At 35.2% G+C, this 19,190-nt stretch overlaps 1 protein-coding gene across 5 annotated transcripts in view; it reads right to left on the bottom strand.

Moving 5' to 3' along the window:
* The window catches only part of LOC110830231 (exportin-T), a 32,698-nt gene extending 13,546 nt beyond the window's left edge, over positions 1-19,152 (bottom strand). For 4 of the 5 annotated variants that reach the window (XM_087355764.1, XM_087355762.1, XM_087355763.1 and 1 more), the window contains exons 1-12: positions 17,574-17,703; positions 16,390-16,466; positions 15,457-15,666; positions 14,961-15,149; positions 13,439-13,555; positions 11,961-12,230; positions 11,246-11,325; positions 10,640-10,784; positions 8,412-8,557; positions 5,042-5,243; positions 2,586-2,836; positions 213-375 (exon numbers count right to left, since the gene is read on the bottom strand). In XM_087355764.1, the coding sequence (XP_087211890.1) occupies positions 213-375; positions 2,586-2,836; positions 5,042-5,243; positions 8,412-8,557; positions 10,640-10,784; positions 11,246-11,325; positions 11,961-12,230; positions 13,439-13,555; positions 14,961-15,149; positions 15,457-15,666; positions 16,390-16,466; position 17,574 (1,851 nt within the window). In that variant the 5' untranslated portion in view covers positions 17,575-17,703. Of the gene's footprint in view, positions 1-212; positions 376-2,585; positions 2,837-5,041; positions 5,244-8,411; positions 8,558-10,639; positions 10,785-11,245; positions 11,326-11,960; positions 12,231-13,438; positions 13,556-14,960; positions 15,150-15,456; positions 15,667-16,389; positions 16,467-17,573; positions 17,704-18,233 lie in introns of those variants that run through there. The other variant, XM_087355765.1, reaches the window with a different exon arrangement.
* Between the last annotated feature and the right edge of the window lie 38 nt (positions 19,153-19,190).

Genomic DNA, 19,190 nt, shown 5'->3' with positions numbered 1-19,190 from the left:
GTTGGTTTCTTCCACATAGTTCATAACAATTAACATAAGTTCAAGTTGTAACTGCACTGTATCCCTTTCAATGATTGCGACACTACAGAACCTTTAGTTACTGAAAATGCTTAGTTAAGTAAACCATAAATACTGATCTTGAAATGAGACACAATGTTTGAAAGCATAAAAATTCAGAGTTTAAAAGTGAAAAAAAGTAAAGTACCAAGTACCTGAGCATCAAAAGCCCCAGACACTATCATCACTGCTGCAGCCTCATACAAATACAGTTGGTCATCTTCACTAATAAGGCGTGATCCATTTTCGGGGGGATTAAGAATCAACAGGAATTGCAGGGGTCCTAAAACTTCCTTTATATATGGTTGTATCAGTGTCCTGGAAACAATTTGATATTAATAAATCAAATTGGCAGAAAACATCTAGAGGGACAATTATTGTTCCTGTTTCAGATCATATACACTTTACACAATACTTATTAGTAATATAAGCAACATTTTGTTTTTAACCATTCAGCCAATACAAGCTGGAGTCACTATTATCGGCCTAAACAAATTCATAAACATTACAACCGTATCTGTCCAGTACAAATTCATCTTAGAAGTCACTGCGATTTAATACAAGTTTAATGAAATCTTAACGGGCAACTGGCTGTGAGTATAAAATCAGTTCCCAATATTTCAGAGATTGTCTCTGCCTCCATCATCGTGGACTGATGACACAGCTGTACATTGTATTTATACATACTATGAAAGCTACGAAAACTTTAAATCTTATATGATTATATTTTTAGTAACTGGAAGAGGAAAGAACAGAGATTATAGTTTTATTTAAGTCTGGTCTGAGGTCCTGAGAAATGAGAAATTAACAAGTTTAACAATTGAATAAGCAAGGTTTAGTAGTAATGTCAGTACCTCAGTTCTGGACTTTATACATGCTGATGACAAAATTGTAAAATCAACAGTTTCTTGGTCTGCATTGTTCACTACCGAAATGTTTATTATACCACCAAAACACCATTCACCTTACATTTATAACTTACACATTCAGTTATAATCCCATGGATGGTGGCTTCACACAACTGGCACCTTGTCACAGTCCAGTAACCAAATGTCCAAACCCATTGGTCCTTGTGTACTGAGGATTACTGCCACAAATACTTTGACCACATTAAATAAAGACTTCAAAAATAAGGAACAAGGTGTGATGCTGTCTGTTGCAACATTTAAGATTTCTACATACTTAAGCTGAGTGGTATTCTGATGGTATAAATTAAACAATTTAAAATTGTAAAAGCTGTGGACAACATTCAGAAGTTCCTTTCAAAAACATACGACATCCTGACGTAGACCTCTATTGACTTGTATTTTCACAAATATTAGAGAAGAGTAACAATATGTTGCAGATGTAACCTTGTACATACATTTTAATTACATGCAACTGGCAATGCAATAAAAACTACATTCCTGTACTTTACTCACAGAAACAGTATTTATTGCCAGTATGTTATAATGTTAATTAAAATAGTTTCATATACCATAACCAGCAGGAACCGTCTTATACACAAATTTATTAATTCAAAATTATTTAATTTGAAGTTCATGTTTTTCAGCCTTTTTCTAAGAACCAAAAGATTAAAATACACAAAATAAAAATTTTGCCTGTTGTTTTGTATGGGTGCAAAACATGGTATTTCACTCTGAGGGAGGAACACAGATTGCATGTGTTTGAGAATAAGGTGTTGAGGAGGATATTTGGGCCTAGGAGGAAAAATGATGAGGTGTGGAGAAAATTGCATAATGATGAGCTTAAAAATTTGTACTCCTCCGCCAATATTGTCAGGGTGATAAGTCCAGAAGAATGAGATGGGCGGGGAATGTGGCGCGCATGGATGGGGGCAAGAGGTGTGCATCAGGTAATGGTCGGAAAGCCTGAAGGGAAGACTAAATGTAAATGGGAGGATATCAGGTGGGATGTATGGGAGATAGGAGTTGAAGACTGGATTTTGTTGGCTCAGGACAGGGTCTGGTGGAGGAGGATTTGGCCAATTTGGTGATGAACCTTCGGGTTCTGTAAGTCATCTAGTTAGTTATTTTTCAGCCCTGACCACTTCAAATTCATTTGGGATTTTCTGCAGTTTCAAAATTTCTCAATTTATTGTCCAATTTTCTCCTTCAATATGCCAATTTGACCTGGTCTATCCCCACACAGACAAATCTTTGGCTTTACCCAAATATTTTCCCTTCTAAAAGGAAATGAATTTATTGTAAAGACAAATAATAACAATAATATAAAACAACCAAAGCAGGGGAGTGAAGGGAAAATTAAATTTAGACTGGCAAAGAAAAAAATTCCACCAACAGGCATTATTATAACTAACACTCTGTATCATTTAGTGTGCCCTAAAGGGATTCAGAAACACACTATGGAAACAGCAGCTCTACTACCTATTACTTGTAGCTTCCCCTGTCAGAAAAAAAAACACTTGTGCAGTACTCATTAAGTAACACCAAGCAAAAAAGTTTCATAAACACCAAAACACTAAACCAAAGATAAATTTTAAAACAATCTTGATTTCAAATACTTGCCTCAGGCACTTGACAAAACGTGAAAATAAATAAGAACAGCGGCTGCGGACAAGAGGACTACTGTTCCTCACACCACGTTGGTCAAGGAAGGATGTTAACACATATGGAATGTGTTCTGGTTCCGTGTTAAAGAACTTCTCATATCGCACAACAGTCTCAACATACTGCAGTGTAACAGCTGGGTGTGGGTGGTAGCTCACATCACAAGTAACCAATGTATGCATCATTGTCTGCATGGCTGATACTTTAGTCTGAAATGTTACAGATTTAATTTCAAAGGAAACCCCAACAAAAGATGGTCCATGTATGTATACTATCTTATTATCTCAAGGATATGATTAACTAAGTTTTAGTACACCAGGAACACCAGAATCACTTAGCTTGGTCAACATTTTAGAGGTATATATAAATCTGATTAAATATTGAATGCAGCTACAGAGTGAACAAAAAGTCATGAAACCCATTAGAGCAATTATAATGGTTCAAAGAATCCAAAACAAAAATACATGAAGCATTAGTGACTGCACATAATATCCCTGACCTCTGGATTTTTCATAGTTTGCACCAGTTGTGTGTAGACAGCCTAACAGAAATGCTGTCTTTTTCACACGTGCAATATGTGACTACTATTGAACAATGCCTAATTTCACATTCTTTATTAGTCTGTTAGATTGAATTTCTTAATTCACCATGCAAGATAAATTAAAAATATTTTATTTTATTAAAAGAATGTTTCTGTGGCAGAGAAGTGTAAATAAGCATTACAAACGCTTTTCAGTGTTGGATGAAGAATCTGTGGCAAACATCTATAAACGTATGTTACGATCTCCAGGCAAATATCTGAGAAACTTACTCAACAAAGTGGGTCATCATATGGACATGAACATAAGACAACAAATATTCTGAAGTTTCATCCTTCTCATACACACATTATGCATAAATTCAAGGAACATGACCAAGGCAAAAGATTTAGAACAATAATTACAATTAAAAAAAACTAAAATTGTCATAATCATAATTGTATATACTTAAAAAACAGTATCATCTTTGGGTTGTGCAACTTTTCTATCACCTTAAACAAAGGCATGTGGAAAATAAATGATCAGCCAGTCAGCATTAATTTCATACCTACAGCCAGAGCTAAAAGTCAACATACTATTAGGAAAGCACAAAATATAAAGTATACTGTATTGTACACGAGGTGCAATCGAAAAGTTTCAAGACTGTGTCAATAGAGGGTAAACCGAATGTAGTACGAGCTTCTGCCGCTAGGGGGTGCGGCCTACATTCATAGTGAATCAGTGTGCCAGCCAGCATCATCGAATTAGCATTTGTTTCTTAGTTACGGGCGTTTTGGTAGTGCATTACACCGACCCTCCTGCGATTTCGGAATGGCGTGTGCATCAAATTTTGCCAAAGACTCGCCAAAACGGCTACGGAAGCCTATGAAATGCTAAAGCAAGCATTTGGGGAGGCCTCAATGGGTCATGCACAAACTTTTGTGTGGCATTCACGTTTTAAAAATGGCCGAACCTCTGTCGATGATGACGAGCGTTCTGGACGACCATCTTCGAGCACAACGCCCGAAAATGTTACGAAGATTCGGCAGGCCATTCACGAAGATCGACGTTGTACCATCAACAACTTGTGCGACATTGTTGGGATAGGCTATGGGACCTGTCAGCTGATTCTAAAGGAAGAACTCCACATGCGACGCATCCTGTCTGAGGACCAGAAGCAGAATCGACTTCTCGTTTCTCAGGAGCTCAAAGATCCTGCAAGAACCGACCCCAACTTCCTTTCTAAGCTCCGTGTGACTTCTTCCTCTTCCCAAAGATGAAAATTCAGCTAAAGGGAAGGAGATTTGAGACGATAGAAGAGATTCAGGCAGAATCGCAGATGGTGCTTGACAGGCTGACAAAGAAAGATTTCCAGGGATGCTTCCAGGCTTGGCAGCGGCGCTGGGATCGTTGTGTTCACTCCCAGGGGAACTACTTCGAGGGTGATGGATGAATTTAATACCTGAGATAAGTGTACGGGTTTTTATACGCGCAGTCTGGAAACCTTTCGATCGCACCTCGTATCTCTACACAGCAATCCTTGATAAGCTAACTGTCACTGGGCTAATCAAGAAGTTCATTGCCTTCTATGGCATGTATTAAACGACAACAAAAAACTGGCGGGAGTCTTCGAATAATATTTTACGTGAGTTTATGACACATTCACATTTACATATAAAATCCAGCTGCAAAGAAAATTGGACTGTACATAATATACACCATTCTTGGATCCATTACCTCATTCTTTCTATAACTAGAAAAACATAAAATTCCTACAATCAAATTCTGTTTCACACACAGAACAAATCAGCATCAAGATTGCTAACAATCTGGTTGTATTAATTTATTATAAAACTGTCATAATTTAAGGCACAAATGGCCTTTAAATTAACATACATGATCACCAGTGAAATGGTTGCCACCAGATGCTGGAATAGCTTCACCCATCAGATACAGTAAATAAATTGCAATCTCGACATCTTCAAAGGAGGTAGTTCTCCATTCACACAGTGTGTTGGTTGTGAACTTTGTCACATATTCAATCACCAACTCTTTATTAACCCCTGCCAAGTTGTCAAATAACACTTTTAACTGCTTTCTGAAAACAAAAAGCAGATCAATAAGATTCAGCAAGAATTTCCAATTTTCAATCACCATCATTCATTTCACTAGTGCACCAAACTACATAGTACAGGAAATTATGATAGCACAACTAGAAATGTATAAAATATATTAAATCTTAGCACTGTGTGACCAATCTTGTTTTACACTTCACCATACTAGAAAAATCCACCTAGTGAAAGAGAATTACAAATTGTGCACGACAGAGAAAATTTCAAGATAGAGAAACATATTAGTTGCACAGTTGGACAGAAAGATAAAGCTCTGTTAATGGTGAAAATAAAGAATGCATAATTATAATTACAAATTATTGTAACTTGCATCATGATACTAACATTTTTTATGTAATTTCTGGGAATTATGTGTTGTAAAAAGTTTGTACATTGTTTAATAATTTACTTACATCACTTGCTGAACATTCTAATTCAGGGTTAAGGTAAGTACTAAGCTTAGGACTTTTGCTTCTCCTCCAGGTTACACTTTTACAGAGTTTTCACCATTTTTTATCAATCCCCAGAAAAGTGAAATACCTGGTTCCAGTGTAGAATGTTCAGAAAATTATTATTTAAGTACCACATTAATATAAGCTTTAGAGTGGTCAGGGACATCCTGTATGGTATTCTTGCCAGCATTTTTCTACTGTGACATTGACAGGTGCCTATTATGAGATGCATACTCTCTCATAATTGTATATGTTAACCCAAGGGTAAGAGTGCCTACAATGGTAGTATAGACATCATTTGGGGGGGGGGGGGGGGGAAACTGAAAGTTTTTTTGATGTTATTCTTATTTTTATTCTGTTATTGTCAGGCAAAACGTTTTCACACATGATAAGTAACGTACAGTATTCACTTCAAAAATAACCTGTTATCTTCAGTAATTATTTGAATTTTATTCAACATGACACTGTCTATGATATTTAGAGTTGATACTGATAATGATAGATGATTCACCAAAGAAATATGAGTCCTCAATTGTGTGTTAATGTCCCATAGTACACTAAGTCCTCCTTCTAAGGAAATGGTGTTTCTTTTGTGCTTCCTTATCAAAGAAGCATCAGCATCAGCTAACAAATTAAATAATACTAGCCAGTAAATCAAACATGAATGAACAAAACTATGTGCATAAAACAAAACAAACCAATTACTACCAAATAAAAAAGTATTTAGCTGTCATAAATTTGATTGCATATAGAAGTCTGTACATATGCAATATAATCAAATCATGCGAACTGATAGCATATGTGTATTCAATTATTTATTATTTAAGTGCTGTATCAACAGCCTGATGGCAAATTACAGATACAGCACAGAGATAAACTCACAAACACAATAAAAACATAAAAGGTAAAACAAGCAATATATAAAATACATTGATATGGAAGTAAATACACAAGAAAATTGCTACTAAATATATTAGGATATTTGTAAAAATAACTTGAATCAATTAAGTAAATTATACTATTATAGAATGTGAAGAAGTGTGACAATTTTTGTCTCGAATATGTCCAAATCCCTGCAGATGACATTAGCAGCTGATGCGCATCTAGCAGAAGGACTGTTTTTGATCAAAGGGCTAAAACTGAACATAAAAAAATCTCTCAGATTCCGAGCAGGAATGCGGAGACCGACAGCTTCCAGAAGGGAAGGACAACATTTAAAACTGCGATAAACCTGTGCAAGGAACAGTGCATCACTACAATGCCTTCTCTTATGCAGGGTCTGGAGTTTTAAAAACTCTAATGCATCAGCATAGCTGTAATGCACTTGGGGGAGGAAACGATAATAGCAAAGGGCTGCAAACTTCTGCTGGATACGTTCCAATTTGTTGGCATCAGTAGTCGTAATAGAATTCCAAACGACCGAGGCGTACTCAAGCTTGGATCTAACTAAGGTTACATATAACATATACAGGCAATCGAGAGAAGAGAACGAAAAGGTTAATGTGCGAACAAGACCCAGCAACTTAATACAATGTGAAAATATGTGGTCAACATGGTTATGAAATCGGAGCTTAGAGTCGATAAATATTCCCAGGTCTTTATGGTGTCGGTACGTGTTATGGAGGACTGAAAAAGTTTGTAATCAAAGATCTAAGTAGTGGTTTTCCTGGAGAAGGAAATTACTGTAGTTTTACTAATATTGAGTTTCATGAAGTTAGCAGTGCACCAACCTTGTACAGAGTCAATGTCAGTTTGAAGTACATTGCAGTCGGAAGATTTAATGGCACGAAAAATTTTGATATCATCAGCGAATAGAAGGCATTTAGAATGATTTAATTACTTGACATATGTCATCAATAAACAAATTGAAAAGTAGAGAACCCAAAACATATCCCTGTGGAACACCAAAAAGGACCACAAAAGGAAACAAAAAAAATTCCAGAAACGCGAACCTGGGATTGTCTATTGGTTAAGAAACTATAAAACCAATTTACATAACCATCAAAAATAATAATAATAATCCATAGCATAACAGCTCCAGAGAGCCAAAGCCGACTGCTGGCCTCATGTTCACATGCCTAAGCAGAGGTGAACGATCATCCAACCAGATATAGGGTGACATGTGGTCAGCACGACGAACCCCCAGCCATTGCTAGTTTTCATGACTGGATTACGCTACCCATTGTAGCTCCCCAATTTCCTCACGATGCTGGGTTGGCACCGGTCCCATACTCTGGTTGAAAATCTCATGAGAAATTTCTTTCCCCGTGACTCGAACCAGCGCGCATCCGTATCACTGGATGATGCCTCAGACCGAGCAGCTAATAACTTCCAAATATTTATGATGGTATAAATTCTTGATGTCTCATACTAAATACATCAGTGACAGTTAAAAATGAAGCATGGGGAAAATAAATGTTAAGTTTATCTGGATCCAAAACATGATTTGTCTTCAGAGTGCATACAGAAATCACCCTGCCAGTAACAAAAACAGCAGCATAACAGGACAAGGTGTTCAGAGGGTAAGTGAATAGACAGAGTTTTATGGTACAGAAAAATCATGTCAATTTTTATGCACTAGTTCATAAAATTAACCTGCCCCAGGTAAAAACATAATTTTCAAGCATTGCAATTATCAGTCTACTTCAACTTCTCCATCAAAAATCAAAATGTGCCTCAGAATGATACAGCTAACATCTTCACCTGAATTCCTGGAATGTGGCCTCATCTTCCCCCTCTTGCTCAAAGCGATATGATTCATCATACTTCATTTTGTACACAATTGTAAGTAGAAGAGTATGCGCATAACCGAGCTGTTCCTCTGTTTGCATCACCTTTGCCTTCAGCATCTGTTAACAGACATTACAACTTATTTTACTTGAAGAGACCTCACATAACAGTAACAATTCAGATTATGAATTGGCAGTTAAAGTCTATCAACCCCCCCCCCCCCCAAAAAAAAAAACAGATCTAACTGGTATACATTTACATGTGACTTACATTCCTAAATAATAAACTATACACTAAAACTGTAGAGAAAACATGAAATAAAATGCACATGATATGTTGGGATTTAGGTTTAAGAACCACAAATATGTGCAAGACAATAAGCAGTTTTTATTACACCAGAGGAAAAGTCTGAGGATTATAATTAATTAATGGCAATAACATTTAATGACTGAGTTTTAAAGAAAGTGCTTTTTAGTTAAAGGAAGTATCTATACCCAGTGCTTAAAGTATTTTTATTTAAAGTAACAAAACTAAAAAGTGCTATGAAAACTGACTCAGAAGGTGATGGTAACAGAAGTGAGAAGTTGTGGTAGAATAAGAAAGTAATGTTCTAACCTTAAAATTCATGCAGCATTGTACTATACAAAAGTGCATCCATATCACATATATAAGGAAGGGGTCACAATTACAGTAAAACCTTTATTTAACATTCAACTAGTTATCCCTCATTTAATATTCCAAGTTTATAACCCTAAAATTAAATGTCACCCATTTAAGATTTTCAACATCATACATAAACACACTGAACATACATAGGGTTGATGTACTCAAAAATATGAGTTAAACCAAACCAATACAAGATGCATACTTCAAAATGTACACAAAAAAAAGAAGGCAATGTGAGGGTAAGAAAGCTCTCAATTTATTTCTTAGAATGGATTTATAGAATGTAAGGAGATTAGTAATCAATATTTTTACAATTCATCAGTTCCCAACAAAGACAGACAGTAAATTTTTAAGACCAAGAAAGATATTGTAATAACATTAACAGGACAAGGAACAGTTCAAATGTCTGAAAGTGAGTTTCACCTGATAAATTTTGTATTTAAAAATAAAAGAACTTGAAATCAAGGCAAGGACTATTCAAGAAATTTTTTATGAAATAACTTCCACACAAATAGCAACAATGGTGACAAAATTATAAATAATGTTGGCTGCAGATACATCAGGCAGTACTAGAGAATGTATCAGTTTTGGGCATAAGAGTTAAATTTACACTGACAAATTACTCATTTTTAAGTCGAAAATGGTTACATATTCGTTTTGTAAAAATGTGCTCAACAGCAACATCTGTAAGACTTATAATACATCATAAGCTTTCATAAAATTATTATTTTTAGTTCTGAGAGCTAAGTCTGTTGCAATGAAACGGTGTGTACATTCACCCTCCTTATTTTAGAATTAAATTTCAAGAAAAGGGAGGAAATCAATCAAACAAACTGTAAATTATGGTACTTAAATGTTGAATTACATGGTATAGAATCTTCTTTCAGGAATTGATAAGTCTTTCTTCAAAAGCTGATGGTAAATCTGTCAGTACAGAAATTCCCTCTTGCAAGTTCATCAATGTCATCACAAGAAGTGCAATTTTAGGTTCTCACAACAGCAAGTATGAAGATGACTGTTTGATGATGGAGGCAGTAAGCACCTCTAAAATGTCAGTCAATTTCTACAAGACTGCATGGCACAACATCCCAGAAGGCAGTCACCTTCATCCTCACAAAAACCCATTAACAGACTTGACAAGCTCAATCATTAAAATAACTGGACAGGAAAAGTATACATACCCTACCTCATAATCGACAGGTGCTAGACACAGTAATCAGATTGCTACCTCTATCTACAAACAATGTTTAGATACATCTTTTGGATTCTATACAAACAGGAATTAACCTCAATTTTGACTTGACTCATTTGCTTATGTACAATAATCAATTAGTTAAAAGAAATAAGTAAGTAGTAAACTCATCATAACTAATTATGACAAGTAGAAATAATTACTGAAGAGACACTAGCCCTTTTTTCACAAAAGTATTGACATCATTTGTATACAGCAACGAAACAATTTTTAAATTAAAAAATAAAGGAATGTCAAGATTAATGTCACAGAGAAATAACAGCAAATTTCAAATAATACTCACATGGATATACTCTTTAGCAAACTCCAGAACTTCTGCAGACACATCATCATAATCATTGCTGAGGAACTGAATCATAATTGGGACTTTACGCTCGACTGCATTCTGCAGCAATGCAACCTGCTCTACAGATCCTGATTTTGATAGTCTAAAAAAAGAACAGCAGGTCTCAAAAGGTATACTTGGATGATAGCCTACACAAATATTAAAGACTACATTTTGACACAATTTAATGTGAGTAAAACTTCCAAACCTTAAGAACATTCTCTCAGGTCTGTTTCTTAATTCCATGGCAGTCTTTCTCGAGAACCTAATAGTCCCTCAGCTGCCTTTCATAAAATCCACTAACCCTCCCTGTCTAACTCTCAAGCTGAAGGACCACTCCTTTTCAAGTGTACACAACTCTTCACATTGTCTAAATAAATACAGATGTTAATTTCAAAACCTGAAAATTGCCAGTTTAAAAAATCAATATATAACTAATCAAATAATTGTGGATTGGCATACACTGTTTTTTAAATGATCAATTCTTAAAAGGATATTAGCCTTCAGTCTTCCTACACATATTCAGTCAATGTTAAAAACCCTGTTTTAATTCATAACACTCACTTGTTATGTGCATCAATTAGATTGAGTCCTATCCCATTCACCAAATGTGATAGCTTGCATGAAAAATCAGTCTCATCATCCTGAAAATAACAAAACAAACTTAACTCTACAGTTACACAACTATACTCTGTAGCCAACACAGAAATGGCCATCATGCCTTACTAAAGTAAAAAGGAGTGATGAAAATGAGAACCGTAGTACAGTGCCCAGCACTAGTTTGTTACTGCATTCAGTCATACCACTCAGTTACACAATAGAAGCAGGAGTTGGTTCAGAAGTTCTGAAACATGTCCCTGTTAAAAATGCAAGTTATAATGCATAATCAAATTACAAGTACACAGTAAAGAAATATATAAGCAAAACAAAATATAAACCCTAAGACCAGTAAAGGGACCAAAACAAAAATCAAACCGGGCCTGAACAGAAATCTCTTTTAAAACTATGAGTTCAGGTCTTCTTATGTATAAAGTGTCCTGGTGCTTAGGGTATAGAAACTTCATATTTATATGCTCCACAGTTACTGAATAAAAAAATTGCTAACTAACTAAAACAACAAAGAAAATAAAAATGTCTTACATCACAGAAACTGCCACAATAGTAAAATGTTATAAAGCAGTTTTAAGTTCATGTGCAGGAAACAAAATCTGTTATGAGTTCATGTACACCAAATAACATTGACTTGAATTTACATACATCTAATCTAATTAAATTTCACCTCAAGAGGTTTCAGAATGCCAGAACTCTGCAGGACGGGAACCAAAGTTTCAATCAATTGCAGCTTGTCCAGTGGCTCCATTCCCTTGCTGATAATGTCATGCAAGCAATCAGCAGCAGATTCCCGTGACTCAACCACACACAGTAAGGAGAGAAGCAGCTCAATGAAACGAGCATTGGCCACCAGTCCTATATCAATCCATGATACATATGCTCCAATAATTTCTAAACACTGATTTACAAGTTCCGGGTTGCTCGTTTCATAAGTTTTCTGAAAATACAAATCAGCAGCTAAAATATAAATAAACTCATTGTTCCAACTACAAAAACAAGATCAATTAGTAGAACAGAGGCACCTGGAATAATCTAATGTTGATATCTAGGTACAAAACACTATCATACAAAGTCAACAAACCCACATCACTGATTCCAATGTAATTTACAAAGAAAATAGATCAACACAATATTTAAAACCTGCCAAGTATATCAGATACTAATGCATCAGTGACATACATTAGGAAAGTTCATCTGCCTGTTTCAAGACATGTGGACATAATATGGTCCGAAGCTAAATGATGTTTTCTGAATTCTAATTTAATTTATCATTTACACATTAAAGTAAATAAACACTCAATATCTCAGCTCTTAACTCGAATTATCCATTATTTATTATTCATCAAATAATTTTAACACTAGCATATCCAGTAAGAATGAACACTTTCTGCACATCAACATGACATAAAGCAAGACATCAAATACTCCGTGTTTATTTCATAAGAACATGGCAAAAGATCAAGATTAATAGAAACATAAATAAAAATTGAACAGAAGCACAAAGTCTGCAATAGCTCTTTCACAACCAAAACAATGTAAACAAAGGCAATCAAGCTCCACACAATCATAAAAGGATCAATGAATAGCTGAAGCCAACTGAATCCACTTAGGAGCACTCTAAATGGCTAAAACTGATGACTGCATGACTTCATACAAAAATTTTTATGCAGGAAGAATTCATTATAATAGTCAATGGGAGAAAGTTTATTAAGTGAAAATTTGTTATCTGATTACTTTGTTATGTGGGAGTAAACTGTAATGCTTAACAGTATATTTGTATTGCCACAGACGTTGACAGATAGCAGGGTGGTATCTAATTAGTATATTCCTTAGATATTACAATTGTAAATGTTCCAAGCATTTGTGGGCATAATATGAAGGTGGTGGTATAAAGGGGCTGTACTGGGCTCTGACTACACTTCATGGTAACCCAATAGGACATGTAACATCTGCCACAATTATGCCCATTACAAACTTCTGTAACATGAAGAAAAAGGGAAGAAGGGGATTATAAAATGTAACATGTTACTTAGGATGCCATTCCTCCAAACAGGATTTGACAACTGTCATTCACAAATCAAAAGTTCAATAACTATGGTAAAAATCAAAAATCTGAGATTAATGATACCAAGTTAAAATACTCACAAGAATGTGGTACCATGATTCAACCAATTTTTCTACACAGCTTCCTCTCATAGCATTTTTTATTGCAGCATTTCTCTCTATCTCTTGATGTGTATGAGTAATATCTTGGTCAGCCACCTCAAAGACAAAATACTTATTAATTTCTTATCATATATGGACATATTTAAAAATGGATACTGTTACGATGGATATTCCAGTTGCAACCACAATAAAGGTAAAATGATCACTGGTGTTAAACTAAGCACCATGCCATGCAGATTTATGGGGGGAGTAGAAATAAGTACCATACTTTAATTTGAAGTTCAACTTCAATGGGCCCACTACCAATGTTAAATGTCCTCCATTCAAGATTTCACTCTACATTATGTTTAAATACAATTTCCTGCTCCCTCCAAAGAAATGTCAAATAGTGGTTTCACTGTACATAAATTTATGTTCATCCTTGTCCTTAAAGTGTTGAATAAATATTTAAAAAATATTGCAATGCACATTTGGATAAAGATAAAATGTGTGTGTTAGTTTACTCTAAATTTTTCTTTGACTCATAAATACACAGATCTTAAAAGAAATGATAAAAACAATTTTTCACAACGATAAACTCAGTTTTAACATATAATTTAATTACCAAATCTATACAGCGTTTCTAAATTATGCATCATAAACAGAAGGTGAGCTTCAGTGTCAGCATGAGTAAAAAATATCCAATACACACAGGTCCAGAAATTCTTCTGTAAAATGTTACAGAAGATAAAAGTTCAAGAACACATTATGTTGCTAGGCTGGTTCAGTCAGGATGTTGCACAAAGATGTTAAATGTGTGGGCAGGAATCACTGAAAATCATCCCACTTGTCCATGTATCTTACCAGTAAAACTTACTAGTCCCTGATACCTGCAATTCTGCTACAGACATTTACCTTAGTTGTTGAAGGATGTTTTGTTGTGCTTAAGACAATGGATGTAGTTTTCATACAGAACATATAAGTCCAGCTGCATATAAGTGGATAGGCAGGCATTATCATGGATGCTGACCTGGTTGTGGGCCCAAGGTTCCACCACCATGGTCACCAGACCTTAATTGGACGGACATTTACTCATGGAGTTTCATGAAAACGTGGTTTATTCCAACACCACTGACACCAGACAGCAAATCTGGCAATGCATACAAGATACAGCAAACAAAATTTGTTCGATATCAGGGGTGACTGAACATAAACCTTGTTCTGACAAGCTGATGTGTGTTCCACGGAGGGAATTCTGAGCACTTGTAGTCTTATGTGTAACAAGTAAATACTCCCTCAGTCAAGCATTTGCATTTTAGAGATGATGAAGCAATATACCCTTGAAATCTTATTTTCTGCAAACTTCTACAGGAGCATTTCCAGACCTGTGTTCACTGAACCTTTTTGACTCATATCCATGACCTGAAGCTCCCCTATCATTTATGACACACAGTTCAGAAACACTGTACAAATAAATGCAAGCATTCTATAAAATAACAAAGATGCAGCAATATATACATACCTCACTGTCTATAGCTTTGAGCACTCTTACATATATATCTACAGCTTGGGGTCCAAAGCTCAAAGTTTTAATGAGGTCACCAAAGAAGTCAGTCCAATGTAATGGATAATCACGGACAAACACAAGGGCAAAAACCTGGGCTGCTTTGTTACGCAGAAATATTGCTTCCTGTCTCCCAAGCTGTGTGCACTGCAAGTAAGAATAGATCTCATCAGTTGTAGAAATAGTTACATTAAACTTTTTCTTTCTATCCACTTATGATTCTACCATTTATATTTTTATGTGATAGCAATTCAACCGTGTTTAGTATAATTCAAGTCTGAATGAGGTTTGTATGCAGACACTTTAGACAAAGATGTAAATCAAGATCTATGAGGTAAAATGATTTAAAATGTCCTCCTCAACCATATAGCAAGACTCCACAGAGTACAAGAGATGTTAATTCTTAATGACTAATTAACAGCACAGAAATTTTCCTTGAAAAGTTGAGTTATACCTGTAGTTGAATCCAGCGGCTAAGAAATTCACGCACACGTTGCTGGTCGGCCAGGTTCTCATTGTTATAATGGTTCCTAATGTAATGCTCAACCACTTGAAAGCAGAAGAATCTGAGTTGGTTATCCTGAGTCATCCCCCTGGTTAATGTGCTCATACAAAACTGCCATCCAGTCTCAGAATTCTTCAGCTGCTCCAAGTAAGCAAGAGCCTGCAATCAACACTTAACTGTACCTTCTTCGGCTGTTCAGCTCTGCTTCTAACGTTCTGTGTATAAAATCTCTAAAAATCCTCTCCTACTTTAATGTCAATTTTCCTTCACATCCCAAGAGTTGTAAATCAAAGTGGACTTATAGGAAGACACCAATGTTTTGGAGAAACATGGAATGGAATTGGCTTAATGGCTGTGAAAATTCAGTGCAAATAGTGACAGTATTGTGGAAATGGGGACTTATGATTCAATTCCATCAATGGCATTTTCTTAAAATTGTAAAATTTCAAATACTGTTACTAGGAGACATAAAAGTTATCACTGCAGTCAGCTTCTTGAGGGAACTGCTCAATCCTCCTTCATGGACATAACAATTCTGGCACATAGAAGAGACCACTGTGCATTATAAAAAGTGGTATTATGTTATCTGTAATTTTTATCTAAATCAGTCTGGTAGTTCATTTAATACAGAAATGTATGTTAGTTGTTGACAGTCTGTTTACACAAGTAAAAATTGTATCCCTTGAAACTCCTTAGACAGAAATATATGTTTATTAAAGTATTCAAGTTAAATCATCATTAACAACTGGTAAATAGTAGCCAAATTAATACTGTCACCAAATATTTGACGAAAGCTATAGCAAAGACAGATACTACAGACAATTTGCAAGACATTCTTGTTCCCATAATAACTGAGCAGGAGAGTCATTTGATGTAACTTACATGCTGTTGTGAAACTACATCTGTTTTTGGCTCCAAGTTTTGTAAAACTTCTTCTTCCATCACATGGGGCCCAAACACTGGAATGGATCAAAAATGAGTTAATAGTTTATCTTACACCACCCACCAGTAGACATCTAGCTGTACTACTAAAACTGAAACAAATATTTTTTGTTACATTTAAGGACTATAGTTCATGACACAGTTTACATAAATGTGTACTGCAAGGTTTCCTTTTACAGAACTAAAGATATTACACAATATGATGCAATACAGCAATAAAAACCATATGGCTTAAAACACCACATTAAAGAATATATATTTATGCATGAAATGGATAACTGGAATAGAATTCTATCACCTGATGTTTCAGGCAAGTTCACTTGTTGCAAATTATTCACTCTGATTCATGCAAAGTTGCCCAGTTAGAGACCTCTGATCAGCTAATATGAGGAGCAGATGCCACATGCCACTCACACAAATTATCCATGATTTAAACAATGTATTCCAGCAAGAGGACAGTGAGTTTCTGAATGTGCAGGAGCAAAACCCATTTTGCTAGCGAAGTGGTTTGCGTTTTGCTTGTTTGTCCCACAGTATTTAATTATTTTTTTCCCAAGACAGGCACGTGTGTTATAATAAATTATTTATGAGTTAAATTTTCTTATTCTTAAAACAGAGTTTTAGGAATGCTGCAGTTCAAGTAACAAGTATACCATCAGCATGCCATGAAGCAAATTATTATGGAAGTTTTCTTCTACACACCAATATTTCCACCTTCAGCAACATATAATAGACACATCAGAATTATACAACTCTACTAAAGTCACTCCATGCGTAATCTTGTTTAAGGACTCCATAAATTAAACACAACTATAAAGAAAATCTGAAAACAGGAATGGACAATCACATTCACATTTCTACTGACAGACGTAATTACATCCATCCAATGCATCAGATAGCTAAGAAACCATCTAAATTAAAACGACGGATACCACAAAAATGACATCCAACAGCATGTTTTTAAATTTTTGTCAAAATATATGCTGAAAGTGCTATTACACGACTCATGTTGCATATCTATTTCATCAGAAAATTGCAAATACACAGAAAAGCATAACACTATGCAGAACTGTGTTGTGTTACTTCTTCCATAATAGGGCAGAATTAAGCAAATGTCACATTACTTTTTACTTTGCTAGATCCAAACTCTTGAGCCCATAATCCACGTTGTCTACGCCAACAAAACAACCGCCATCTTGGGAACGAAACATCTGTGCCAAACGCACAGACGTGAATTAAAAGAACAGATGTACCTCGAACGATATCGAAACCTTTGTTTTCGAACGCAAGTATAGTAGAATCAGCGATATAATATGTATGAAATCACAGAAAATCAAGAAAATATTTGTGGGGAAATACTATTGATAGAAAGCAGAACCAAAAAGTTACAGTGGAACCACGGTTCCGGAGAATTTGGCGTAAATACGTCTATACGGAAAGGAAGTTTATATATTGGCTTTATTCTAAATATTTCTTTTATACATTCTTTACAATTGAGATAATTTTGATTAAGACATTGCTTATTTAACTTGAATTAGTTACGCTTGATGGATTCTTTACCTCGGATTGACACACATGTGAAGTGTTCGGAAGTGTATTTATGGATAAATTTAATCACATTCAGCTAAATGGGCAGTTATTTCAGAACAGATGGTACATAGGAGGTATAAAAAGTTGACAGTGGAACCACGGTTCCGGAGAATCTGACGTAAATACGTCTGTGTAATGAAATGTAATAAATCTTATGTAAGATAAGTACTTGTGATATTCTAAAACGTTTTTACCAGCACAAAATTATCTAGTCTATGACACACTTCTTCTACAAGCGATTCACAGCTTAGCTCTTTCCGCAATAACGAAAGCGGATTGTTGACGGCAGTAATGTAACACAATGCCGAGTAAACAGATGACACAACAATTAGTTTCTTAGGTAACATAACAATCCACACAGGAGTTCATATAAAAGCTGACCATTGTTATCGGTCCATATTTACATTGTTGATATGGATCATACACAACTTCGTTACGCTTTTTTGCCGAATGACCCTTCCGTATAGACGTATTTACGTCAAAAATACTTCTGTAAGGTTAGGGATGTCTCAGTTGAGCAAGAAGGTACAGGGTTATGTTGGATTAATGTTTGGTTCAAAATACCACTGTTTATTATTTATATATTTTTTTGAAACAAAGTTGAAACTAGGAAAATTATTGAGACTCATTGTACAGCCCAGCAGTGTGCAGTAATTGTTGAAATGTTATTTCACAAACAATAGCTCAATTTCATTGATGCCAAGAAAATTATGCAGACATTTTTACACCTGAACAGCTACAGCTAATCTTGACACAGGAGTTACTTATTTTTCTGTAAAAGATTGAAGATGATACAAACATCTCAGCCAAGAGATCGTGAAAAGCGCATAGTATACTCCTGTGCTTCACGACATAATTAATTATGCACCACCCTACACATAGTGTGGTTTAGCAGTAAAAACTGCTAACTGTAATGTACTATGAAATGTTTCCCCTGAAGGAAAGTCTCATCAAGGAATCTGCATAAAAATGTGTTCTTTAACTTTTATTAGGCTAGCCTGGTTGTCCACAGACAAGACTTAACTTTTCTACCTCTAAGTACACACTACTGCCAAACATTCAACAACCTGTTCAGTTTATATGCACATACTTCTGTTAATATTTTTTTGTAAACTGTTCTCATAAAATGGATAAATTATTGATGTTGAAGT

This window comes from Zootermopsis nevadensis, unplaced genomic scaffold (genome assembly GCF_977971745.1).
Source record: "Zootermopsis nevadensis isolate Lab colony 2312 unplaced genomic scaffold, Znev_1.0 Znev_ptg000025l, whole genome shotgun sequence".
NCBI classification, from domain to species: domain Eukaryota; kingdom Metazoa; phylum Arthropoda; class Insecta; order Blattodea; family Termopsidae; genus Zootermopsis; species Zootermopsis nevadensis.
Note: the sequence above shows the minus strand (reverse complement) of the source record. Positions and strands in the feature narration are given on the sequence as shown.